This window comes from Ictalurus furcatus, chromosome 11, assembly GCF_023375685.1.
Source record: "Ictalurus furcatus strain D&B chromosome 11, Billie_1.0, whole genome shotgun sequence".
Classification (NCBI taxonomy): Eukaryota; Metazoa; Chordata; class Actinopteri; order Siluriformes; family Ictaluridae; genus Ictalurus; species Ictalurus furcatus.
Window position 1 is genome coordinate 2,958,395 of NC_071265.1, and position 27,904 is coordinate 2,986,298.

At 42.3% G+C, this 27,904-nt stretch overlaps 1 protein-coding gene across 1 annotated transcript; it reads right to left on the reverse strand.

The window, feature by feature from the left end:
- Window positions 1-6,694: 6,694 nt before the first annotated feature.
- On the reverse strand, window positions 6,695-27,884 carry LOC128615120 (vitamin D3 hydroxylase-associated protein). The gene is made up of 15 exons (XM_053636977.1): window positions 27,691-27,884; window positions 17,316-17,429; window positions 16,706-16,846; window positions 15,754-15,887; window positions 15,092-15,298; window positions 14,599-14,647; window positions 14,381-14,503; window positions 14,171-14,296; window positions 13,614-13,711; window positions 13,435-13,531; window positions 12,283-12,326; window positions 10,388-10,487; window positions 10,261-10,285; window positions 9,095-9,255; window positions 6,695-7,091 (listed from the first exon to the last, which is right to left on the reverse strand). The coding sequence occupies exons 1-15, from the start codon at window positions 27,865-27,867 to the stop codon at window positions 6,954-6,956; spliced, it is 1,734 nt and encodes a 577-aa protein (XP_053492952.1). The 5' UTR covers window positions 27,868-27,884; the 3' UTR covers window positions 6,695-6,953.
- Window positions 27,885-27,904: the final 20 nt, after the last annotated feature.

Consider the following 27,904-nt stretch of genomic DNA (forward strand, 5'->3'; position numbering starts at 1 on the left):
GCTAGCTAGCTAACTAACTAATAACCTTTACGATAACATTAGCTAAGTAACATTAAGAAATAGCAAACATCCATTATTAGCTAGATGACTTTAAGTACTAGAGTTATGGGCTTTTTAGCTAGCTAACTAAGATTAGTCACTAAGCTAATGCTAGCTAAGTAGAATTAGTACTTATCCACTCTCAGCTAATTGACTTCAACTACTAGATTTAAGCACTAGCTAGCTAACTGCTAAGATGACATTAGCTATGTTAGCTAGCTAACAAACTAACTGTTAAGCTAGGTAGTAAGTAGGAGTAATAAATAGTGAAGAAATGTAATGTGCTTTTTTATGGTAGTATTCTTATGCGAAATATTCTATTTTCCAATTATTATTTTAGTTGTTATTGTAGTAATACTGGTTATTTAGTACTTCAAGTATTTGAGTATGCTAACTACTCAGCTGTACTTATTTCTTGTACACATTAAACGATCTCTGATTTTATATACATTTTTCTCAATCATTTAAAATTGTCATTGAAGAAGAGATTCCAACTTTGTTTTGTCAAATATCATTTTAACTTGATTTTACTGTGCAGCTCTTTAGCCAAGTCTTACAAAATAACTTGACTCAATAAACGAACCAATGAGGAAAGGACAGAAAAAGTCTTTTGACACGTTGCCAGTTAGCAACCTGCCAGGCGGTGCAGTGCTAAAGCATTGGCCATGTGATCAGGAGATTGTGTGTTTAAATTAGTTGTCGAAACTTATCAGGGGAAAGTAGCTAACACATGCTCGAAAGGTTGGTAGAAGCCACCAGATGATGTCACATACTAATTCCTTATCTATTGAATCTTTACGATCATTTGCATATCAAAATGTATTACATGAAGAAGGAAGATTTTCTGAAGACACTTAGAATAGAATAGAACTTTTTAACTAGAGGTTTATCCGCATAATAATAGATTATAGAAAGATTTCGTCTTTGGTCACGGCACCACAAACAAGCTATTTATGTATTTACTAAACATGAAGCAGTGGTAGTGAGGAGTTGGAAAATAGACACAAAGGAGATTGGTCATTGGGAACAACACTGTAGTGATCAGTGATTGGTCATTGGGAACAATAGTGATTAGTGATTAGTTACTGGAAACAGTGGTGATTAGTGATTGGTCACTGGGAACAATGGTGATTGGTCATTGAGAACAATACTGTAGTGATCACTGATTGGTCATTGAGAACAATACTGTAGTGATCACTGATTGGTCATTGGGAACAATACTGCTGTGATCAGTGATTGGCCATTGGGAACACTACTGCTGTGATCAGTGATTGGCCATTGGGAACACTACTGCTGTGATCAGTGATTGGCCATTGGGATCAATGGTGATCAGTGATTGGCCATTGGGAACAATAGTGATTAGTGATTAGTCATTGGAAACAGTGGTGATTAGTGATTGGTCACTGGGAACAATGGTAATTTACCATTGGGAACAATACTGTAGTGATCACCGATTGGCCATTGGGAACACTACTACTGTGATCAGTGATTGGCCATTGGGATCAATGGTGATCAGTGATTGGTCATTGGGAACAATACTGCTGTGATCAGTGATTGGTCATTGGTAACACTACTGCTGTGATCAGTGATTGGCCATTGGGATCAATGGTGATCAGTGATTGGTCATTGGGAACAATACTGCTGTGATCAGTGATTGGTCATTGGGAACAATACTGCTGTGATCAGTGATTGGTCATTGGGAACAATGGTGATCAGTGATTGGTCATTGGGAACAATACTGTTGTGATCACTGATTGGTCATTGGGAACAATACTGCTGTGATCAGTGATTGGTCATTGGGAACCATGGTGATCAGCGATTGGTCATTGGGAACAATACTGCTGTGATCAGTGATTGGTCATTGGGAACAATGGTGATCAGTGATTGGTCATTGGGAACAATACTGCTGTGATCAGTGATTGGTCATTGGGAACATTGATGATCAGCGATTGGTCATTGGGAACAATACTGCTGTGATCAGTGATTGGTCATTGGGAACAATGGTGATCAGTGATTGGTCATTGGGAACAATACTGCTGTGATCAGTGATTGGTCATTGGGAACAATACTGCTGTGATCAGTGATTGGTCATTGGGAACAATGATGATCAGCGATTGGTCATTGGGAACAATACTGCGGTGATCAGTGATTGGCCATTGGGATCATTGGTGATTATTGATTGGTCATTGGGAACAATACTGCTGTGATCAGTGATTGGTCATTGGGAACAATGGTGATCAGTGATTGGTCATTGGGAACAATACTGCTGTACTCAGTGACTGGTCATTGGGAACAATGATGATCAGCGATTGGTCATTGGGAACAATACTGCGGTGATCAGTGATTGGCCATTGGGATCATTGGTGATTAGTGATTGGTCATTGGGAACAATACTGCTGTGATCACTGATTGGTCATTGGGAACAGTAGTGATTAGTGATTTGTCAACTGGAACAATGGTGATCAGTGATTGGTCACTTGGAACAATGTTTATTGTCTTTGGTTTGTGTTTTGTTTCAGGAAGGGAATTAGCCAGCTGTGAGGCTTCATCCAACTTTATTTAAAAGTGACTGTGTAACTATTGTTTGCTTTTTCTACAGACAATACAAGTGTTTTGAATTGTGAGAAAGTCATCCAGAGTCCAGCTTTTATACTACAGAAAACATATTTTCCCCACACAACATTTTCACATTTTTCTCTTACTGTTCCAACCTCAGCTTTTAGCATTCAGCATTCAGCTAAGTCATTATCATGCTAGCTAACGTGAGAGATCAGGTCAATAAAGCTGTAGTTAATTAGCATTAGTTAACGCTTCCCCACGTTTACTGGTTGCTTAATGAAAGGGGCATTAATTTACCATCGGTAACAAAAATGAATAAGTAAATTCAAGAGTTTAAAATGTTATACTTTAAGTTGAGTAAAGAATTTGAAGCTGTACTGCCTGGCAGTCTCCGGAAGGCTAAATCTCTCCGCACACTTCCTGAAAAGTGGATGAGACGGACTTGAGTGTCTATCTTCGAGACTTTGGGCGCTAATCCTGACACGCACCATCTGCATTTTTCCATTTACTCTACACGTTTAAGCACATTTGCAAAGCATTTATCACTTCAATGTAAACCAATTTGGCTGTAAGGGCCTTGGGGCACAGAGAAGCAGAAAGGAAAAGCCCAGACATAGCAGAAGCTCAGTGTGAGACGTGCAGCGAGCGCTACTGATAGCAGAAAAGAGAATCGTGTCCAGAAGCTACGCTTTTCATTCTGCAGGATAAGCAGCCCAAACCTGCATCACCAAAGTGTTGAGTCACAGAATCTTTACAATCGTGCTCTGAGCCTAAATCCTGCTGTACACGGATCAGCAGACAGACGTGAACTCCCATCGGTGTAGCGATGTAAAGATGAGCGTCTTCCTCTGATGTCCTCTTTAACATCGTGTGTGAAACTTTTATCATCTACAAGGCAGACGTGTCCTGTGACAAACGTTATTACCTCCAGCGTTAGGACGATATCAGGACCTCGGTGGCTCTGGACATCTTGTGAATGGGACATTAGGAGGGAATGATCCTAGTTTAAGTGAAGGCACTTCTCATCTTTAAAGCGTGTGCTGTCATTTCATGAGAAAAAGGCTGTTAAGAAGTTTTTATAAGATTGCTTTTCATCTCCCAAGCACTGAATGAGGTGTTTCCTCTCACCAATGAGACGTGAAATGCTGCTTTTGTCCAAAGTAAGTGTCTTTTGTGTCATTTTTTTTGCCAGATGCAGCAGGTGCGCTGTCATTTTAAAGTGAATGCTGATGCTCATGATAATTTATATGATTATAACTTGTGGACCGGGCTGGTTTTATTTATTTATTTATTTTTAAAAAAGTTTTGCGTTTTTGTTTATTTTAATCCTGTCTTTTTATGTCCTTTCTTTCGCTCATATTTTATCCTTTTTCCATCTTAACTTTATTTCCTGTACTTCCTTGACTGTTTCTCTCATTTCCTTCTTTCTCTTTATTTTTCTTTATCATCTCCTTACTCTTATATTTTCGTTCTGTCCTTTACTTTCTCTTTTAGTTTATTATCTCAATTATATAAACATAAAATTATTATTATTATTATTATTATTGTTGTTGTTGTTGTTGTTGTTGTTATTATTATTATTAATATTCCTTCTTACCTTTTGCTTGGTTCCATTCCTTTCGTAATTAGGCAGTTCTTCCTTTTTATTGTTCCTTATGCCTTTTATTTCATTTTCTTCACATATGTCTAGCTCCTTCTACTAACTTACATCTTGCTTCTTTTACTCTTCATCCTTTTGCTTTTTTTTTTTTTTTCCTTTGCTACTTTTTCTTTCTCCGTCCTTTCTCATTTGTCCCTTTTAGTTTGAATTCCCATGTGTAGTGTTCCTGGGATAGGCTGCAACTTACTGATTTTGGTAACACACCCTTCACTAGGACTAAACCTGATATCTTAGAGCAAGAAATCAGATGTATCGGAGTATTTTATAACAACAGGATGCATCTTGCTACTGCGCTAGCACAGGGTGACTTCAGAAAGCGAGACATCAGAGCAAATAAGGCTGAATGAAAGCAGGTATTCCTGTATGGGCCGCCGTTGAAGAATTTGAAACATTTAAATGTATGCACTGTAAAGCCCAGGAACACATATTTACATCACGAGCAGGAAGAAATGAAAACGTCATGTGTCATTAAGTTCATCTGAAGCACCTTCAAATGTTCCTCTCAAACACAGAGACCATTCCGTGTACAAAAATGAAGCAAAGGGAAAATGAGCGAGCAAAAAAATAAAGAGAAATATTTACCACATCCTCTTCAAACTGCGTTTTCCAATGGACCGGTAAACTCTGGGCTAGGTGTCATTCCATTTAATGACTGGATGCTATTGTGTTTCTTAATGTCGCTATGCATTTTCACGCAACATTACACAACATGAGAACAAATTACAACAATGATCCTTTGGAATACAGAAACAAAACATACATCCTGTTAGCTGGGTCAAAAAGCATCAAGTCTAGTTATTCTGGTGCCATTACATTCATTCTTTGGAGTTATACACACCCTTCTTGGTGAATATGTTCTTATTCCTGCACTTATACAAGCTCTAATTGAGCCAACAAGAAAATCACACGCTACTACAGCTACCATCTTGAGGACTATATGCTAGCCTAGGCCCCTAAAGCTCTACTTCATTCAACCTGAAAACCAAAAGCTCCTCCTCATGCCATCCTCTGGTCTACAAGCTCTACTCCTTCCATCTCGAGACCCACAAGATCCACTCCTGCTATCCTGAAACACAACATGGTTTACTCCTGCAATCCTAAAAACCAACAGGCTGCACTCCTACCATCCTGAAACCCAAAATCTCTACTCCTGTCATCCTGAGAACTACAATGTCTACTCCTGCCATCCTGAAACCCAAAAGCTCTACTCCTGCCATCCTGAGGTCTACAAGCTCTACTCCTTCCATCTTGAGACCCACAAGCTCTACTCCTGCTATACTGAAACACAACATGGTTTACTCCTACAATCCAAAACCCAACAAGCTCTGCTCCTGCCATCCTGAAACCCAACAAGCTCTGCTCCTGCCATCCTGAAACCCAAAAGCTCTACTCCTGCCATCCTGAAACCCAAAAGCTCTACTCCTGCCATCCTGAGACCCAACATGGTCTACTCCTGCCATTTTGAGATCCAACATGGTCTACTCCTGCCATTCTGAAACCCAACATGATCTACTCCTGCCATTCTGAAACCCAACATGGTCTACTCCTGCCATTCTGAAACCCAACATGGTCTACTCCTGCCATTCTGAGACCCAACATGGTCTACTCCTGCCATTTTGAGATCCAACATGGTCTACTCCTGCCATCCTGAGACCCAACATGGACTACTCCTGCCATCCTGAAACCCAACATGGTCTACTCCTGCCATTGTGAGATCCAACATGGACTACTCCTGCCATTCTGAAACCCAACATGGTCTACTCCTGCCATTCTGAAACCCAACATGGTCTACTCCTGCCATTCTGAAACCCAACATGGTCTACTCCTGCCATTCTGAAACCCAACATGGACTACTCCTGCCATCCTGAAACCCAACATGGTCTACTCCTGCCATTGTGAGATCCAACATGGTCTACTCCTGCCATTGTGAGACCCAACAAGTACTGCTCATGCCATCCTTTATTGCTAGCTACTAACTTATATTCCATATTAATGACAGGATGCTATTGTGTTTCTTACTGACACTACACATTTTCACATAACATTACACAACATGAGAACAAATGCCAACAATGATCCTTTGGAATACAGAAATAAAGCATACATCCTATTAACTGGGTCAAAAAGCATCAAGTCTAGTTATTCTGGTGGCATTCCATTCATTCTCTGGAGTTATTACTGTAATGAAAAAAATAAGCACCTAGTAAAAGTACAAATGCAGCATACTCTTGTATATTATTGTAAAGATACTAGCGATGTCTTTATTTGTTTCTGATCACTGTATGATTTGTTCTAAGGAGGGATTTGACTCCGTTGCGAGGACATTTTAATTTTATCCAAATTCAATCACACACACACTCGACCTTAGAGTGGTGCATTTAGTCTCAGAAGCACCATTCATACATTAATGCAGAATAAGACTGTAATAACATGAAATCATACAATTCAAATCATAATTTTATTATCAACTGAATCAATAACAGACAACCCTGCCTTCAAACCTTAGGCCGCGCCTATACACGGGTCTGAATCTTAAGTACAGTGATGAGATTGAGAACTCTGTGCCGAGGAAGAAAGTGATTTAACTGTTTTCACTACGCGACATCCTTTTGAACTATTAATCAGTGCGATACAGATCAACTTCAGATTATAGGCTGGAGTGTGTATGTGTGTGTGTGTGTGTGTGTGTGTGTGTTTAGTGGTGCGTGTTGGAGAATTTGTTCTTGGCACAGAGCTTTTCCACTTCTCTCATTAGGCGTAAACACATCTCTTCCTGCCAGGGCAGAGCCACACACTGCACTGCTATCGGCAGACCCACACCGCCTCGTATAGCCTGTAACACACAGATCACAAACATAAACAATACAGTTCCTGTTCAATACCCTGAAGACGGTTTACAAGTTCACGTTGATGATGGTATCCCAGATAGCAAAATTGTTGTGGCCCAGATCCGGCCCACACCTGACACTTTCACCCGGCCCACATACAGCGTTGAACGATGGCACTTGGGCAGTCCGCTCCTGTTTGCCAGATTTGGGCCACAAGCCAGCCATAGCACCACATTTTTTCCCAAAGGTGGCCCACATTTGTTTTGTGATATTAGGGCCATATTCACTATTTACCACACGGGCCACTTTAAGGTCACATCCAGATTACACGTTGCCATATTTGCTATTTTCCATCAGCTCCAAGGCTTCAACTTTAACACTAATCCCAGATTTTCTCCGGATGTGGGCCACTTCATGCAGTGATGCGGCACTGCTGGCCTTCTTTTGGCCCAGACAAAATGGATATGAGCCTGAAGTGGCCCACATCCAGATAAAATCTGGGATTAGTGTTAAAGTTGAAGCCATGGAAGCTGATCTGTTTGAGCGGAGTGTAGCAGATGAGAGAGGTGAGAGACTTGGACAGATTAAAGGCCTAAAGCGCCGCTGCATCTGCATCGCAGTCTTTAGGTAGAGATGAAGGGGTTGAATCCAACTGCATTATTATCTAGCATCAGGTAGACGAACTGCATTGTGGGTACTCTAGGAAACCGTTAACCAAAGTGAAAACAGACCAATAAGCATCAAGTTTATTAAAAAAAAAAAAAAAAAAAAATTCATTACCAATAAAATAAATCTTGGACACTACTGAACATCACATCCTTCACTGACATGTTTGCAGTCTAGTGGTTAACCATTAAGATAAGTTAACTAATTAACACTAGCAGATATTGTGTATATTCAGTTAACATTTTACACACAGTCATTCACAGAACAGTTAACACTGGTGTTATTACATCACAAGACAGTCAGCAACTTCATTCACTAAAACGTTTGCCCTGACATTTGGCTAAGTTAACTTCTGGGTAAGTCTGAGGTAATTAAGAAATGGTACGGTCCGTTGTAGGGGTGTTTGGAAGTGTCAGTTTTGTCCTTTTTTTTTTTTTGGCATGATGAGAGAGAAATACATTCGTGTTTACTGTTCGGTTATTTATGACGTAATTGTGTAATTAGAATGAGTGGATTGTCCATTGATTGTCAAATTAAGAGAATTATAGTCTAATTAGAAGTGCTCAGACCTCCCCTGAATTTCATATACCATCCCATATGATTAGCATGTAGTTTGCAACAGAAGCTACAGACCTGTAAAAACAAAACAAAAGTAGAAATACTGCCGCCTTGTGGCGAGATTCAGAATTTTACTGTCTGTGAAATGAAACTTGGGTCAATAAAACGATGACTTTTAGAACCAAATTCCTTAAAACTCTAGATTTGGGGCTCATTTAAAGCATCTCTTTGAATCAAATAAATGATCCTTTTAATTAATTTCCCAATCTACTGCCAGTTTTCCTTCTGACTATGATCATCAAGTCCACAGCACATTAAAAGAGCCTGATTTTTAAAGTGCCTTTTTTGTATTGACATGATGAAAATGATGTTGTTATTACCAGGTTAATGAATATTAATAAAGTGCTTCATGAATATTAATGAATAATGGGTGGTTACAGGGAAAATGGGGAGCAAAAAAAAGGCACTCAAACTATTTAGGCTATTAAGATATATACAGTAGATATAGTGAAAGTCACATGAGATAAAAGATGCAGGAAGGTTAACTGATTTTATGTCAGAGTTGTCTATAAAATGGATTATTTCTTATTATTAAGCGGGGGGAGAAAATTAAGGAGCTCATCAAATGAGTTAAGACGCATCTTTAATATTACAAACGAGTTGCTTTGCATGTCCTGCTACTGGAAGAAAAATAAAATAATGACTGACATCAATGTTCTGAGGTGACTTTCACGACCTCTATGAGGTAGAGGTTACAAATAAACTGCATGTCTATCATGTTCACCTCGAAAAAGGTCTTGTCCCCGGCGTCTCCAAAGTATCTGCTGTAGTGATTCAGCTGATCTTCGTCCTCGGCCGTGACCTCAGTGACAGGAACGACTCCAGCAGGGAAGTTGAGCACGTTGTACAGCGCAGTGTAACTCAGAGCAGCTGAAGACAATGACACAAGCGTTACACAAGGTTAGCCCCGCCCACTTTGCATATAGACACTGGAAGGTCATTAATTAATCACTGTAGTATGGGATCCCATGGGATGCAGCAAAAAAAAAAAAAAGGCGAAGGGTGCATGCATGAATGAGTGGTCAGATATGAAGACGTTAACTTGAATGTGAAGCAGTTATCTTCCTGTTTAGGCCACGCCCACTTCAGTATTGAATCTAAATACGGTTATGCATGTCCATACCCACGTCACATCCATATCAACACCTGAATGACACCCCAAGTATATACACACTATATGAACATCCCATTCCAGATGTAACCCCTCTTAGCTGTTATAATGACCCCCATTCTTCTGGAAAGGCTTTCCACTAGATTTTGGGGCGTGGCTGTGGGGATTTGTGTTCATTCAGCTACAAGAGCGTTGAGTGAGGTTGAGGTCAGGCGCTGATGTTAGGCGAGGAGGCTCCAGTTCATCCCAAAGGTGTTCAGTGGGGTTGAGGTCCGGGCTCCGTGCAGGACACTCGAGTTCTTCCAGTCCAACCTTAACACTTAACACACCATGTCTTCATTTAGCTCGATTTGTGCACAGGGGTACTGTCATGCTGGAACAGGTTTGGACCTCTTAGTTCCTGTGAAGGGAAAGTGTAATGGTACAGCCTACAAAGACATTCCGTCCAATCATGTGCTTCCAACTTTGTGGTAAAGAAGAAGTTTGGGGAAGAACCACGTATGGGAGTGATGGTCAGGTGTCCACATACTTTTGGCCATACAGTGTATATACGCATATGAAGTCTCTTGATTCGTCTAATTTGGTTTGTGAGTAGGTACACAGTGTATCACATGCTGCATTAAACCTGTTACAAATCCCTTGATGAGTCAGGGTGAGGGTGAGGCACTAAAAATTAGGATACAGCTACAGCACAACATTTAAAAGCAATACTTTTAAATATTCATTATTTATAGTGATGATTTGCGGTTAAGCGGGCTTTCTTTATGTAATCGGTTTGCCGGCTATCGTCTCACGGATATAATCCTACCAACATGAAAGCAAAGCTCGAACGCTTCCTGTCATTTGAATAATAAATATGCAAACGTCAATAAATATATTCACACACACACACACACACACACATACCTCGACCTCTCGGTGCTGTTTCCACAGAGCTGCAGGAGAGCTACAAAGCAGAGAACACAGGAAAAAGTGTGACGAGGCCACGTCAGACACTGCGGTGCGTCAGAAGTCTGAACTCGTGTTCGACGCTCGAATGAATCGAAGCGGGCTTGGGCTTTGGCTGCGGTCCAAATCTGGTGACAATGTGCGATAATTTTGAAAAATCCCAAGAGTTTCGCTTGATTTTGCGTCGATTTCTGCGAACGTGAAACCGCGGCAATTCGGAGGGACTGGTGTAAGATAACAGGATGTAGATTTACAGTGGCGAGGAAAAACTCCCTGAGACACCATTGACAAACCTTGAGAGGAACCAGACTCAAAAGGGCCAGATAGTAGGATTATAAGTCATGACAGTAGAAGGTGGTGTCGAAGAGTAACAATAAACAGTAAATAGTCTGTGGAAAGGATAAGACGTTTAGTATTGTCACGATCTCGCCAGCAGATGGCGCTGCGCCGACGACGTGCACGGAGAGCCGGAGAGCATTTGTTTCTGTTTGGTTTCCACCCTGTTCAGTCATTGGTTGATTTTTGAGAGAGTGTAATGATTGGTACCAGCTGTCAGCACTCAAGGTAATCACAGTTGTTATTTAAACCCCTCGCGTTGCTGCGCACTTGGCGCAGTATTATATACCGAGTGGGGTAATGGTGCTATGCGGTAATGTTTCCATGGTCTGTTCTGGTTTCATGTTTCAGGCCATAGTCCTAGTTAAATGATTGCTATGTCTAGTTTCTTGTTTCAGGCCATAGTCCTAGGCAAATGATTGCTATGTCTAGTTTCTTGTTTCAGGCCATAGTCCTAGGCAAATGATTGCTATGTCTAGTTTCTTGTTTCAGGCCATAGTCCTAGGCAAATGATTGCTAGGTCTAGTTTCTTGTTTCAGGCCATAGTCCTAGGCAAATGATTGCTAGGTCTAGTTTCTTGTTTCAGGCCATAGTCCTAGGCAAATGATTGCTATGTCTAGTTTCTTGTTTCAGGCCATAGTCCTAGGCAAATGATTGCTAGGTCTAGTTTCTTGTTTCAGGCCATAGTCCTAGGCAAATGATTGCTATGTCTAGTTTCTTGTTTCAGGCCATAGTCCTAGGCAAATGATTGCTATGTCTGGTTTCATGTTTCAGGCCATAGTTAAGCGACAGATGAGTATTTGTTTAAGTAGGTAATTGTGATAAACGGTAGCGGTTCCAAGTCTTGTTCTAAGTTTCATGTTTCGTGCCTCAGTTCGAGTTCTTGTGTAGACCTCGTTTCCCGTTTCCTGCATGATTGACTTTAGTGGGACAAAGACTTTTATACTGCACTTACTTCCTGTCCCAGTCTCGTTTCGTAACAAGTATAAGCAGACTGGGCCATATTCCAAGCTAAGTGTGCACAGTGTTACCTATTTTCCAAAGTGATCCCGGAAAGACAAATAATATAAAAATGCGGTCGGACCCATCTGGATTAGCATTATGGATATTTATTTGGTTTAAAAAAAAAAAAAAAAAAAAAAAAAAAAAAAAAAAAAAAAAAATTCAGTAACATTAAAATCACTCTGGCTTGTTATTAGAAGCAATTTACATAATAACACCGTCCCAATTTGATTTGTAAATATGCTGTTTTATTAAACTGTTCATGTACAAAGTGTGTGTGTGATGATTTAGATATACAATGATAAAGCAGAGGCTGTAAGATTCCGTTACTCGTCAGCTACATTATCCTCGCATAGCTCCAGTGCAAAACGAAACGAGCAAACCTCACACGCCTTTTTACGGTTTTGTGAATATTGTGTGTGATTTCTATTTCCTGTCTGAACTGTTCCTTTAAATAAATGAGGACTGTATCTGAATGGTCACGGTTACGTGTCAGGTATGTGTTCCACTCTTACCTGACTCCACAGGTGGCGTGTATAACTGCGGCCATGCGTGGATACTGAGGGAAAAGATTCAAAATATATACTTTTACCACAAGCGCAATCTGTGTTTAGGACAGTCTGAAGAAATAGGTCAAAATCTTTAGCGCACTGAATTATGAGTTAGAGTTAGAATTACAGTTAAGAAAAAGTTCATGCCTTCTAAAAATCTTACCACTTTATATAATACCGACATGGAAATAATGTCATGATATAACTTTTAAAAATATATATATAATTATAAGAAGATAAGGAGGGAAATTTAAAGGTACAGTACAATACAGGCCAATAGTTTTAAGCAATGCAAATGTTGTATAGAATAATAATAATAATAATAAAAAATAGGCAATAATAATATCTAACTGGAATAGTATCATATATAATGTTTATTAGCATAGAATTAAAAGTTTTGGGGTTTTTTTTTTTTAAATCAAATATTTTTTAAATAAAATATATTTTGCCTTTGTTGCGATAAAGTTTGGAATTTTATTCTGAACTTTATTGCAGAAAATAAACGAATTAATTAAGCAATAAATAAAAAAAATTACAATAACAATTTTATTTTATTTTTTTTAAATCACACAAAATGCAATATTGAGCATTTTGAGTAAGTGTCGATGATCATCGGCTGACGAAGTTTAGTTTAGAAAGTTGACGTGGAAAAAAAAGTCAAACAAAAGAAGCGCATAATTAAAAATTAATAAATAAATAAATTAGTACATAAAGGAGATCGCGTTAAAATCGGTTTTCTGCAATCAGTATTGACTGAATGTATTATAACTAGTTCATTATAAATCTATAAAGTGCTCACAATCCCTCATGATCAGTCCCTACGTTATTGACCAGATTCAATCAAAAAAATTCATATTTTTAAAGTGATGCGTACAGTAAATACTTTCATTAGTTGGCCATAACTCTTTTAAAATAAAGCCCTCCTCTACATAATCACAAATAAAGGGCCAAAGTTGGTCACGTATTAATCAGATCATCCTAAATCGGATCCTATCGTAGCCAATTCAGACGTATCGTCAAATATCGGATCGTTGCGTCGTGTATCGGAATCGTATCGTGTTGCGTGTAAGCCCGCGGTTCGCTGGACTTGACAGTAAATGAACCATCTAAACTCACAACAGGTCGAAGGAGCAGAGAGAACATCTTCACGAACCTGGGACAACCCCAGTGTCTGAACTGATGCTGCATACACGGATCGACGGGGCCTTCCTCGCTGAAAACACACAGCGTTCTCCACGTTAACAGATTTCTGAAACGCTGATGAAACACGAATGATGACATGAGATTGGACTCACAAGTGCTTTAGAAGTGTGACGCATCCATCTGCAGTGTTTCCCCGTACAACAAACTCATGGAAGGCGGTGAATATGCGAGGAAGGTTGAATGGAATTAGCTACAGAGTAGAGAAAGGAAAATACACACAACACACACACACACACACACATCTATACATGATTATAGATGTATGGATATCAAACGATTGCAAACACAATACAGGTTTAACCCAAAAAAAAAAAAAACACCTTTGTTAACTATAGGTGTGCAACAATTATTGGCACCTCTATGAAGTTTATTCCCACTGGGTGACTAGGAATAGGAAATTGTTCAACCATGACTTCCTGTTTCACAGGGGTATAAATATGAGCTAGCACATTTACCTGTGATAGAACCCCAATACTGTCTTCCTAGTTTTTCCACTCTTGTTTCTTATCGATCTGGCTTTAATAATGACGAAGAGATTTGCATGCGCTTATCAATTCTGCTTCTGATCTGACCTCTGCTACGGATTATAATACTACTTCTGATTACTGTTAGCTCTAATATGATACACGTGAGGCTCGAGCACTCATACCGTGTGTCCTGCTTTTTCCAGGAGCTCTTTGGTCTCTAGTAGAGCTCTGCTCATGCTTGGAGACGGCTGAAAGTACCCGTCGTTCTCATAGTAACCGATCCTCAGGGGCTCAGAGCTCTCGTACACCTGGTAAAAGAAAAATTAATGGGATTAAGTATCAAGAGACACGACACGCAATACTGCTGCACTGGAGCGGACTGCGTTCAGTACCTGCTGGTTGAACGGTATTGGAGGAACCGTAGGGTCCAGAGTGAACATGTCTGGACAGAGTAAAGCTCTCATACACAGAGCCAGACTCTCAACATCACGGGCCATGGGACCAACGGACGTCGGCTGGAAACGAACATTTATTCCAAAGACATTGTCATTTAATGGTCACGTTTGCTAGCTACTACTCTCCAAATCTATAGGAACTGAGTATCTGGAGCTGTCTTACCTGTCTTCCCACCTTTTACACACGAAGACAGTCCATGCAAGCTGCATGAAAAGAAAGTCATCGTTATAGTGTTATGAATTACAGTCCTATGAATCATGTTCTCATAAGGCATTTTCAACTGGCCAGTGTAGATGCTAACAGGCTACTGAATTGGCAAAGCAAATATCCATAGTGGCTAGTGAGCTTTAACATTAATAGCTCTGAGTTCTGAGCCCCGAGTTACATTAACATTTATTCATTACATTCAGACGCTTTTATCCAAATGAGGAAATGCGAGCAAAAGTTCAAATGAGTTCAAATGTTCTCACAGCTAGGCCCTTTATACATTTGTTCAATCAAAAAAGGACGATGGTTACCTTCTGAATTAAACGAGGAGAACGTGTCCACCGTAATAATATTATCATATATTGCGATATTTTGTATAAGGGATTATAACTACATGCGCAATTATCATTCTTGATCTCACGCATGAAATATAAAAACACCTTATCCGGTTGTTTGTGGGTTTTAAGCCGCAGATGCCACAGAAGGCTGCCGGGATGCGGACACTTCCTCCGAGGTCGCTTCCCAGACCCAGAATAGATCCTCCTCCAGCGATCAGAGCACCCTCGCCTCCTGAAGAGCCGCCGCACGTCTTCTCGACGTTGCAGGGGTTCACCGTCCTCCCGTATATGGGGTTACTACATTCATAGCTGCAATTTTTTTAAACAGCACACACACACACACACACACACAATACTAGTTCAATAAAGCATCAGAATTCGTTCTGTATAGCACAGTGATGGTGGTGAACTCATAATGAATTCATAATGCATAATTATGCATAATTATGCAAAAAAATGCAAAATAATGCATAAATGCATAATTCATAAAGCATCATACCCAGTCCAAATCTTTTCAGATAGGCACTTGTTTTAGAACAGCGTATAAAAGTATGCCAGCTCCAGAAGTGCCAATATTTCTCTTTTCATCAGATTTATAAAAAATTAAAAAAAAAGAAAGAAAGAAAACAAGTCGAGTGTAGACGCTACTTAATAATAAGCTTTCTTTTCTTGAGCTGAAATGGGCGTGGCTTCCACTTGGCATCCTGCCCTCACTAAGCACATGCGACACCGAGTGTGTGTGTGTTTTGTAGAGCGTTTCTTACTTGAGGAGACCCTGTGGGATGTTGGTTTTGATGAAGGGGATCGCACCCTGCTTCTTCAGTACCGAGACCAGCACACTGTCCTTAACGGCAGGATCATCCAACTTAGTCAACACGCCACAGGTAGAGTCGTAGCCCTACACACACACACACACACACACACACACACACACACACACACACGAATAAAAACACAAATAAAAGAAACTTTTTATGATTTGTGTGCTTGCTTTAGAGCCAGCTTTCTTTCTTTTTTTTTGTATTCTTTATTCTGGTGTAGCAGCATATACATATATACACATATACAGCGCTTATTTCAAATCAGAAAAAAAAAATGAAACACTTTATACAATTTGCGGGGAGGTATAGTGTGTGTATAATAGTCCGTACTGAAGGGTGGAACTTGAGGGTTCTTATTCTGTTGTAGAGACAGTGGGATGGATTAGTGCCTATGGAATGGGCAGCTCGCACATCTGGAAATGCCCCATCAATGCTGAAAGGTTTTTACAGGTTTTAGAGCAACATACTGTACGCTTCCATCCCACCTTTACTTCTGAGAGACTCCGCCTCTCTAAGATATTCTTTTTTATCCCCAATCATCTTACTGACCTGTTGCCAAATAACCAAATTAGTTGCAAAATCTTCCTCCAGCTGTTTCTTCTTACTATTCAACACTCCAGCCATTTGTTGTCCCCCAGTCCTGACTTTTTTTGAGACGCATTGCGGCCATCGAATTCAAAATGACCTTATAGTTTTTTTTTTCCTTAAAACGGTACATTTCCTCAGTTTACACATTTGATATGTTTTCTATCTTCTATCGTGAATAACATGCGTGTTTATGAGATTCGCAAATCGTTGCATTCTGTTTTTATTGACGTTTCACACAGCGTCCCAACTTTTTTGGAATCGGGGTTGTAGATAGAATAGAATAGAATGTGTCTCCCCACCGCAGTACCTCAAAATCCAGATTGTCCTTGATGCTGATGGGAATGCCGTAGAGAAGGCCATTTTTGTGCGACTCGATGTCCTGCAGTTGTTTCAGACTCTCCGTGAGGACAGCAGTGCTACAGTTCACTTTCCTGTTCGCCTCCAGAGCCTTTAGGGCACAGGACAAGTTGAGTATAGAGTTCTTACTACACGATTTGTTACCTGACCAAATGTTTAGTGATCAGTTTTCACACAGCTGCCAAACTTCTGCACAATTAAAGCACTAGTTTAATAAGCATTGGGCTCGTGTTAAACTGAATGCAGCGCTTATGATAGAAAGGTTCGAACCTAACACACACAGCAAAGAGTGAATCGTGTTTGTCTGTGTTCACAAAAGCGTAAAATAACATTTTACTACCTAGGAGAGTTCAGTATCACCCGTGTATTATTTACGTTTTCGATACATCTCAGATACGGTTCTCATATCTAAAGACAAAGTCCTTTCTTTACTGAGTTAATGGCAGAGATGGCAGAGAAATTGGATATGTAAGTGTATACAGGTGAGATCTGGGGGCACGTGTGGGTGTGCGAACACTGTGTGAAATTGTGAATGAGTGAGATTCCAGAGTGCACTGAACTTTTTCCATGTAGGCGTGGAGAACAGCGTCGGGCTGCAGAGATCCATCTCTGATCCGTTTACTCAGCTCAGCTAGAGGGAGAGTCACGATGGAGCTCAAATCAACACCAGCATTCTGCAAACACACAAGACTGATCAAACCAGATGTTACGCAATCAGAGAGACAGACAGACAAATAGGCTGAAATAGACAGACATGTAGTTTGATGGTCACACAGACAGGAAGGTAGGGAGAGAGACAGACAGACAGACGTGTAGCTCGACAAACAGACAGACAGACATGTAGCGTGATACATACTGTGCAGTGTGAGAAAGACAGCAGCGAATTCACACGTACACACACATATAAACACACAAAATGGGAAAATGGTCTAACAGAACAATATATATAACTGTATAGATAGATCGCATCACGACATTCATAAAAAGGTAAAACTGTCATAAATACTACCTCAACCCCACTGAACACCTTTGGGATGAACTGGAACGCCAACTGCACCCCAGACCTCCTCATCATCCCAACATCACTACCTGACCTCACTAACGCTCTTGTAGATGAATGAACACAAATCCCCACGGCCACGCCCCAAAAACTAGTGGAAAGCCTTCCCGGAAGAGTTTATTAGGAGATTCCCAAAAAGAAGCTTATTATAGCAGCAAAGGGGCGAATAAATCTGTAATGCGATATTCAACAAACACATATTAGTGTGATGGTCGGGTGTCAACAAACTTCTGGCCATATAGTACGAGTTATTTGAGTAGAACTGTTGTAAATGGTCTGTTATGGCATCATTTATTAACGGTTGCATGATTAAAATAATTAAAATAATTAAAATAATACATTCGTGCCACTACTAATGTGTGGCTGTACAGATCATACGGTCGTTTTATTTCTTTGTCTTCAGCTTGGAATTAATTCACTGCAACGCCAGAGTGACGCTGTCACGAACCTCGAAGCGGCACGGAAGCAGGAGCGGGCGGCTGGTGAAGAGCGTAGAATCGGGAAGTTCAAGAAGCGTAGTCGTAGGGCAGGCAAGGGTCAAGCGATCGGGCGAACGATACAAACGGGGTCAGGCAGAGAGCGTAGTCGAAACCAAAAACAAGGGTCGATGATCACGAAAAACAAACAATCTAGAACGGCTTGGTAATGCAGCGAAACGAGCTACTGAGCGTATACTTCGCGTATAAACTGGGTGAATGACTTCCCTAAATACTAGCGGTGAGTGTGTGTGATTGGTGCCAGGTGTGTCTGATCAGAACTCCGGGGATGGTGAGCGAATGCGTGCATGAGAAGTGAGTGTTGCATCTTGGGAATTTGAGTTCTGATCGGACCGAGCTGTGACAGAACCCCCCCCCAAAGGGCTCACTCCAGGAGCAGAGTTCTTTCTTGGCCTTCCCCGGGGTCGTGGACCAGGGAGATGAGGATGAGTTGCGTGAAAGTCTTTAGTAAGCTGTGGATCCAGTATATCCTGCTTGGGAACCCAGCACTGTTCCTCAGGTCCATAACCCTCCCACTCGACCAAATACTCCAGCTTGCCCCTCCTGTGTCTAGATTTGAGGATGTTCTTGACACGGTAAGCCGGTTGTCCATCAATTTCCAGAGGGGTCGGAGGAGTTTCAGCTGGTACTTCGGTGGCTAGTGGACCGTTGACAACAGGTTTGAGACGTGATACGTGGAATGAGGGGGAGATGCGGCTATGTCGTGGCAGTTCCAGACAGTAGGTGACTTCATTGACTCGCTTGAGGATCTTGAATGGTCCAGTGTATCTTGGCGTTAGTTTTTTACAGCTATGAGCTTGTCTCAAGTCCTTTGTGGACAACCACACCCGATCGCCTGGTTGGTAATTAGGGTGTTCTTTGCGGTGGCGATCTGCTTTGTGCTTGTGGTCTCTTTCAGGCGTCGGTGCGTGTCAGCCCAGACACGCTCGCTACGTTCGAACCAGTGGTCAACGGCCGGAGCTGTGGTGGGAGTTGCGTTCCACGGGAACAGTGGAGGTTGGTAACCTAGCACGCACTGGAAAGGGGTGAGATTGGTAGCCAAATGACGTAGTGAGTTCTGGGCGTACTTGGCCCATGGCAAAAACTTGCTCCAATCCTCTGGGTTATTGGCACAGAAAGTACGGAGGAATCGCCCCAGTTCCTGATTGATTCGTTCAACTTGTCGTTCAACTTCACTGTCACTCCCATCTTGGTCATGAAGCTGGACCACACTCTGGAAGTAAACTGCGGGCCCCTGTCACTGACAATCTCCTCCGGAATGCCGAAATATCTGAACACATGCTGGAATAGAAGTTCGGCTGTCCCAAATGCGGTGGGGAGAGCAGGTAATGGAATGAAACTGACGGACTTGGAGAACCGGTCCACTGTGACTAGAACTGTGGTATTTCCTTGGGATCTAGGCAGGTCTGTTATGAAGTCTACGGATATGTGTGACCATGGGCGTTCGGGTATAGGTAAGGGCTTGAGCCTCCCAGCTGGTACCTTATTCAGTGCGCAAGATGAACAGGACGTCACCACCTTGTGTATATCTCCCTCCATATTGGGCCACCAGTACTTCTCTTCTAGGAGATGGTGTGTGCGTTGTGTCCCTGGATGTCCTGTGCCGAGTACCGTGTGTGCCCAGATGATGAGTTCTTGGCGGTACTCTTCGGGTACAAATAGTTTGTTCGTAGGACACTTTACGGGTACTTGTGACTGGGGAATCTGCTCTAGCTCCTGGTCCAGATCCCACTCTAGCGCATTGATAACACATGAAGGATGAATGATGTACTCTTCATGCTCGTTGACACGTTCTGTGTGGTCGAGACGAGACAGAGCATCAGCTTTTGTGTTCTTGGACCCGGGTCTGTAGGATAACGTGAAGTGAAACCTGGTGAAGAATAGGGCCCATCGGGCCTGGCGGGGTGTGAGTCGCTTTGCAGTGCGAAGGTACTCCAGGTTCTTATGGTCTGTGAAGATGACAAATGGATGTGTAGCCCCCTCTAACCAGTGTCTCCACTCCTCCAGTGCTAACTTGATTGCCAAGAGTTCACGATTTCCCACATCGTAGTTTCTCTCAGCGGGGGAAAGCTTTCGCGAGAAGAATGCCACCGGATGGAGCTTTGGCTTCTCTCCAAATCGTTGGGATAGAATGGCTCCTACCCCGGTCTCTGACGCATCCACCTCCACTATAAACAGTCTGGATGGGTCCGGAGGTTTGATGATGGGTGCAGTAGTGAAGGCTTTTTTGAGCTTGTCGAAGGCGGATTGGGCAGTTGGATTCCATGACAGACGTTTGGGTTTCCCCTTTAACAGGGACGTGAGGGGGTTGGCGATGGCACTGAAATTTCTGATAAACCTCCTGTAGAAGTTCGCAAACCCCAGAAACCTCTGTAGTTCCTTGATCGTCGTGGGTGTGGGCCTGGACCTTTTCTTGGTCCATGGAGATCCCCTCGGGGCTGATGACATATCCCAGAAACGCAATGGTGGTTCTATGGAATTCGCATTTCTCAGCTTTAACATATAACTGGTGACGGAGCAGTCATTGTAGAACTTGGCGGACGTGGTGAACATGTTCCGCCCAGGAGTTAGAATATATCAGAATGTCGTCGATGTAGGCAATCACATGGCATCCCAGCATATCACGTAACACGTCGTTAATTAGACACTGGAAGACCGAGGGAGCGTTAGAAAGCCCATACGGCATGACCTGGTACTCATAGTGGCCTGAAGTTGTGCTGAACCCAGTCTTCCATTCGTCTCCCTCTCGAATCCGGACCAAGTTGTATGCACTGCGTAAGTCCAGTTTCGTGAAGATGGTGGCAGTGCATAATTGTTCCAGAGCGACTGGTACTAGAGGTAGTGGGTAACGGTACTTGACTCAACACTGGTTTAGTCCCCGGTAGTCGATGCATGGTCGTAAACCTCCTCCCCTCTTCTCCACGAAGAAAAACCCCGCGGATGCTGGAGAAGTAGATGGTCGTATATACCCTTGGTCTAACGCCTCCTGAATGTACTCCTCCATGGCTTTTTGCTCAGTGACCGTTAACGGATAGACTCTCCCTCGTGGTGGTGTAGTGCCTGGGAGCAAATCGATGAGGGGGTAGTCCGCTAGCCTTCTTCTTACTGAATACTTCTATGAGGTCGTCGTAAACACTGGGGATCAGAACGTTGTCTGCCTTGTCCGGGCTCTCAATGGATGTGGATGCTAAGGAGATCACAGGGACTTGAATACAGTGATTGATGCAGTGAGCTGACCAGCGAGTGATCTCCCTTTGATTCCATGAAATTTGTGGATTGTGATGTTCGAGCCAAGGAAGACCGAGAACCACTGGATGCCGGGCCGACACAATGACATGGAACGTAATCTTCTCCTGATGAAGAGCGCTGGTGCGGAGGTTAATAGGTTCGGTACAGTGGGTGATTAAGCCATCTCCAATGGGGGCCCCATCAATGGCTTGGACACGGCGGGGGGTGCTGAGAGGACGAACGGGGATGTTATACTGGAGTATGGTCTCTTGGTCAATGAAGTTCCCCGCCGCTCCAGAGTCGATCAGCGCCTCTAGAATACAGGAAACGCTTGAGTAACCCAATATAACGGGTAATACGAATGCAGACTGAACTGAGTACTGGGCAGTGGGTTCTAAACTCACCCCTGGCTGAGGTTGTCGGGCAGTTTTGGTTTCCCCTCGGGTAGAGCACTGTTTGAGAGGGCATTGTTGCACGAAGTGGCCCCTCTCGCCGCAGTAGAAACAACAATGTTCACGGCGCCGTCGTTCTCTCTCCTGCATGCTCACCCGAGTCTGTTCCAGCTGCATGGGTTCACTAGGGCTCTCAGATGCCGGTGCTTCCGCCTCGCTGCGTAAGGAGCGGCGGCTCCGTAGTAGACGATCCAGGCAGATAGCTACGTTGATGAGTGAGTCGAGGGTCAGCTGATCATCGCGGCACGCCAGCTCCGTTACGATGTCGGTATTTAATCCCCGGCGAAACATAGCTTTTAGAGCGGGTTGATTCCATCCGCTCCTAGCGGCCACAGTACGAAATTCAAGAGCGTAATCCGCCACACAACGTGATCCCTGCACCAAGGACAATAAGTCCTCCCCAGTCTCCCGGTTGTCTGGAGAGTGATCGAATACAGTGCGGAAGCGTGATGTCAGCTGCTCATACGTGCTGATACCATTCCCTTCCTGTTCCCATTCCGCGGTAGCCCAGAGGAGAGCTCTCCCGGTTAAAAGTTCCATGAAGTGGATTATCTTCTGATTCTCCGTCATGTCTGGATACGTGGAAAAAAACAGGGAGCACTGGAGTAAAAAACCTCGACAGCGTGCCGGTTCTCCATCATACTTCTCCGGCGCTGGAGTGGGAGGTAAGCGGCGGGTCGGCGCCATAGAAAGCTGCGCGGCTTGGTTTAGCCGAGCTACCTGCTCAGTCAGGTGGGCGAGACTGTGATCATGTTCACTAATCATCCGGCCATGTCCCTCGATGGCTTGCGGCCAACAATCTCCCACTGCTTCCATTGGAAGGCGAAGTATTCTGTCACGAACCTCGAAGCGGCACGGAAGCAGGAGCGGGCGGCGGGTGAAGAGCGTAGAATCGGGAAGTTCAAGAAGCGTAGTCGTAGGGCAGGCAAGGGTCAAGCGATCGGGCGAACGATACAAACGGGGTCAGGCAGAGAGCGTAGTTGAAACCAAAAACAAGGTTCGATGATCACGAGAAACAAACAATCTAGGACGGCTTGGTAATGCAGCGAAACGAGCTACTGAGCGTATACTTCGCATATAAACTGGGTGAATGACTTCCCTAAATACTAGCGGTGAGTGTGTGTGATTGGTGCCAGGTGTGTCTGATCAGAACTCCGGGGATGGTGAGCGCATGCATGCATGAGAAGTGAGTGTTGCATCTTGGGAATTTGAGTTCTGATCGGACCGAGCTGTGACAGACGCCCGATCTGCATTTACTGCAGAACTATATACAATAAAATACATAAAGAATAAATGAAAATATAATAAATAAGATTTTTTATTAGTAGTTATTATCTTTACTATTTTTGCGTACTTATAAAAAATGGTAACATAATAAAGGCCATTTCCATTTTTCGTGTTCTTGACCTAATAGTCTGCACTTCACCTAATAGGCCAGCAGGTGGCACTTCAACTTCATTTAATTCAATACAAGAGCCATCCATCCATCCATCCATCTTCTATACCGGTTCTCCTTCAGGGTCACAGGGAACCTGGAGTCTATCCCAGGGAGCATCGGGAACAAGGCGGGGTACACCCTGGACAGGGTGCCAATCCATCGCAGGGCACAATCACATACACACTCACACACCCATTCATACACTACGGACACTTTGGACATGCTAATCAGTCTACCATGCATGTCTTTGGACTGGAGGAGGAAACCAGAGTACCCGGAGGAAACCCCCACAGCACGGGGAGAACATGCAAACACCGCACACACAAGGAAGCGGTGGGAATCGAACCCTGGAGGTGTGAGGCGAACATGCTAACCACTAAGCTACTGTGCACCCTCAACACAAGATGCAGTACGTAATTAATAGTGTACTATATATAGGGTGTCTTCCATTTTGTAGTGGTGTTATTTTTTTTAAATAATAAATATATTTATTACTTATAATAAATAAGCCTAATAGTAAATAAACATGACAAGCAGTTGTTTTTGCAATGATTTGCAAATCTCATAAACCCATATTTTAATCACAATAGAACATAGAAAACATATAAGATGTTTAAATTGAGTGAATGTACCATTTTAAGGAAAAAATATGGTCATTTTGAATTTGATGGCAGCAACACATCTCAAAAAAGTTGGGACACGGCCATGTTTACCACTGTGTATTATCCCCTCTTCTTTTAACAACAGTCTGTATACGTCTGGGATCTGAGGAGACCAGTTGCTGGAGTTTTGAGAGTGGAAGGTTATCCCATTAGAGTCTGTTACAGGATTCTAGCTGCTCAACAGTCCTGGGTCTTCTTTGTTGTATTTTTCATTCCATGATGCGCCAAATGTTTTCAATTGGTGAACGGTCTGGACTGCAGGCAGGCCGGTTCAGCACCCAGACTCCTACCATGAAGCCATGCTATTATAATAGATGCAATAAGAGGTTTAGCATTGTCTTGCTGAAATATGCAAGGCCTTCCCTGATAAAGACATCATCTGGATGGAAGCAGATGTTGCTCTAAAACCTGTATATACCTTTCAGGATTGATGGTGCCTTTCCAGATGTGCAAGCTGCCCATTCCATAGGCAATAATGCACCCCCACACCATCAGAGATGCAGGCTTTTGGACTGAGCGCTGATAAAAAGCCAGATGGTCCATCTCCTCTTTAGTCCTCTTTAGTTCAGAGGATTTGGCATCCATGGTTTCCAAAAACAATTTCGGTTCGTCTGACCACAGAACAGTTTTCCACTTCACCTCGGTCCATTTTAAATGGGCTTTGGCCCAGAGAAGACGGCAGCGTTTCTGGATCATGTTCACATACGGCTTCTTTTTTGCATGATAGAGCTTTAACCAGCGTTTGTGGATGGTACGGTGAACTGTGTTCACAGACCATGAGCTCTGGAGGTGTTTCTGAGCCCATGCAGTGATTTCCATTACAGAATCAGGCCTGTTTTTAATGCAGTGCCGCCTGAGGGCCCGAAGATCACGGGCATGTGATATTAATTTTCACCCTTGTCCTTTGCGCGCAGAGATTTTTCCAGATTCTCGAAATCTTTTGATGATATTATGTACTATAGATGATGAGATTTACGTTGAGGAACATTGTTCTGAAATTGTTCCACAGTTTGTAGATGCAGTTTTTTTGCAGATTGCTGAACCTCTGCCCATCTTTACTTCTGAAAGACTCCACCTCTATAATATCCTCTTTTTATACCCAATCATCTCACTGACCTGTTCCCAGTCAACCTAATTAGTTGTAAAATGTTCCTCCAGCTGTTTCTTTTTACTTACACTTACTTTTCCAGCCTTTTGTTGCCCCCGTCCCAGCTTTTTTGAGATGTGTTGTGGCCATCAAGTTCAAAATGACCTTTTTCCCCCCTTAAAACGGTACATTTCCTCAGTTTAAATATTTGATATGTTTTCTATCTTCTATTGTCAATAACATACGGGTTTATTACATGTGTAAATCATTGCATTCTGTTTTTATTTACATTTTACACAGCTTACCAACTTTTTTGGAACTGGGGTTGTACATGGCAAATTTTACACATGATTTGATCGTTTTATTTTATTAAATATCAAAAATCTAAAAGGGTTGCGTCATACCGGACACCTAAATGGACACTTTATGGTTGTTTTTTTAAGTAATAATAAAAATGTAATAATAATAATCATTTTACGGTTGGTTTTATGACCGTAAGTCCATCCATCCATTCATCCATCTTCTACCGCTTAATCCTTTTCAGGGTCACGGGGGAACCTGGAGCCTATCCCAGGGAGCATTGGGCACAAGGCGGGGTACACCCTGGACAGGGTGCCAGTCCATCGCAGGGTACACTCACATACACACTCACAAACTACGGACACTTTGGACACGCCAATCAGCCTACCATGCATGTCTTTGGACTGGGGGAGGAAACCAGAGTACCCGGAGGAAACCCCTGCAGCACGGGGAGAACATGCAAACTTCGCACACACAGTCCCTGGCGGGACTTGAACCCCGGAGGCCTGAGGCAAACGTGCTAACCACTAAGCCACCGTGCGCCCCTGACTGTAAGTCTTTCCATTCAAATGCTATTAAAGTTAGAAACATGTAGTATGTAACTTTATGTTACAATGTTGTATGTTACATGTTATATGTTATATGTTATAGGTTACAATGTTGTATGTAACTTTAGAGCTGGTCCCTTAATTGTTTGCGAATATCGAACATCCAAATTCAAGCCAACGCTTCAATGCTAATTCGCTATATAGGGACTAGTGAATGAGTGAACGAGTGAGCGGTTCGTTTTTGTGTCCATTATAAGATTGGACTCTCTGTCTCTCTCTCTCTCTCTCTCTCTCTCTTTCTCTCCCCTTTTTTTGCTCTCACAGATCTCTCTGCCTCAATTGGACCTGCTGACGTTGTGCACGGGGATTGGACAGGTGGGGACAATTATGTTCCTATCATGTTGTCCCATTCCCCTGTCTTGCCGTATATGGTGTGGCTGAGTTTATTATTTGTATATATTGCTACCTATTGTAAATATTTCTTTTCTTGGTATCACGAAAGCTGTAGGGGTTGGGTGCCGTTTATTTTGAGTCAGTCTTTTGTTCTCCGTTTTGATTCAGCTAGGGAGTTAAGTTAGTATTTTATTTTGAAGTACCTTTGTCTGTTGTTAGTTTATTTAAATTGATACTTGGCAAGATAGCGCCTGTTTTGTTTATTATTTTGGCCTTGCCCAGTCCTGAAGGAGATTTGCTTTCTGAGTGATTCTGTTTGTTTTGGGATTATTTCGTTCTTGCAATCATTAAATTGTCAGGGAAATCAAAGAGTTGAACGAAACGTGTGTCGACCTCATTATTTTGATTGAGTTATGTTAATAGTTTTTATGCTACACCGCGACCCTAGACCGGGGTCGTAACACGCTTACTTACAAAGCTGCTCATCATGTGGCTCCTCTTTATTTCTATCAGAACTTCTTCAACTTCACATTCCCCCACGTTCTTGAAGATCATCTTCTGCGCACTTATTTGTCTGCTCATAAGTCAAAACACTGGTATAAAGTTAGCTTGAAGTTGGATGTTTGATATTTGCAGATATTCGCAAATTAAGGGACCGTCTCTAAAGTTACATACGACATTGGTATACACGTTTCTAACTTCAATAGCATTTAAAGGGAATGACGTATAGTCACAAAACCAACTGTATAGTATTCATGCAGGTGTCAGCTATAACACACACCTTTTAGATTTTTTTTGACACCTACATGAACACTTTACAGCTGGTTGTGTGACTGTAAGTCGTTCCCTTCAAATGCTATTAATCTTTAAATTATGGTATATTTTGTGTATGGGCCCATTCAGTAGTGAAATACATATCAAATTTACATATGATTTAATAGTTTATTTTGTTAAATCTCAAAAATCTAAAAGGTGTGCATTATAGCTGACACCTTCATGAATTCTTTACAGTTGGTTTTATACATTCCCTTCAAATGCTATTGAAGTTAGAAACATGTATACCAATGTCGTATGCAACTTTAGAGACGGCCCCTTAATTTGTGCTTATCTTGTATTTTATTCATATGTTTTTATGCTGGAAGGTGTCCTTCAGTGCCTTGAAAGGCTCCTGAAAATACAAATTATTACTATTATTATTATTATTACTACATGTGCTGATGAACAGGTGAACCCGGTGTGTGTGTGTGTGTGTGTGTGTGTGCGTGCATACCTGAGTCTTAAAGCAGCTGACAGCTTTCTCTGCCTGTCCCAGCTCTTTCTCTCTCTTCTCTCTGGCTCTCTGCAGTTTCCTCTTCAAATTCTGGAGTTCTCTCCATTTCAGCAGGAAAACACTCACACAGGCAACACAGAACAAGGACACTGCTACACCCTTCCACTCAGCATCCATGTCTCAACTCACCTGCCCTCTTACCCTCTATATTAAC

Bases quoted from the DNA above. Each gene is read 5' to 3' on its own strand.
- LOC128615120 (XM_053636977.1), bottom strand. From the start codon at position 27,867: ATGGATGCTGAGTGGAAGGGTGTAGCAGTGTCCTTGTTCTGTGTTGCC. The intron at 14,648-15,091 runs GTGTTTTTATAT...CTTTTCATGCAG, and splicing joins CCCACAAACAACCGGATAAG to CTTGCATGGACTGTCTTCGT. The intron at 13,712-14,170 runs GTATGAGTGCTC...TCTACTCTGTAG, and splicing joins TGGAAAAAGCAGGACACACG to CTAATTCCATTCAACCTTCC.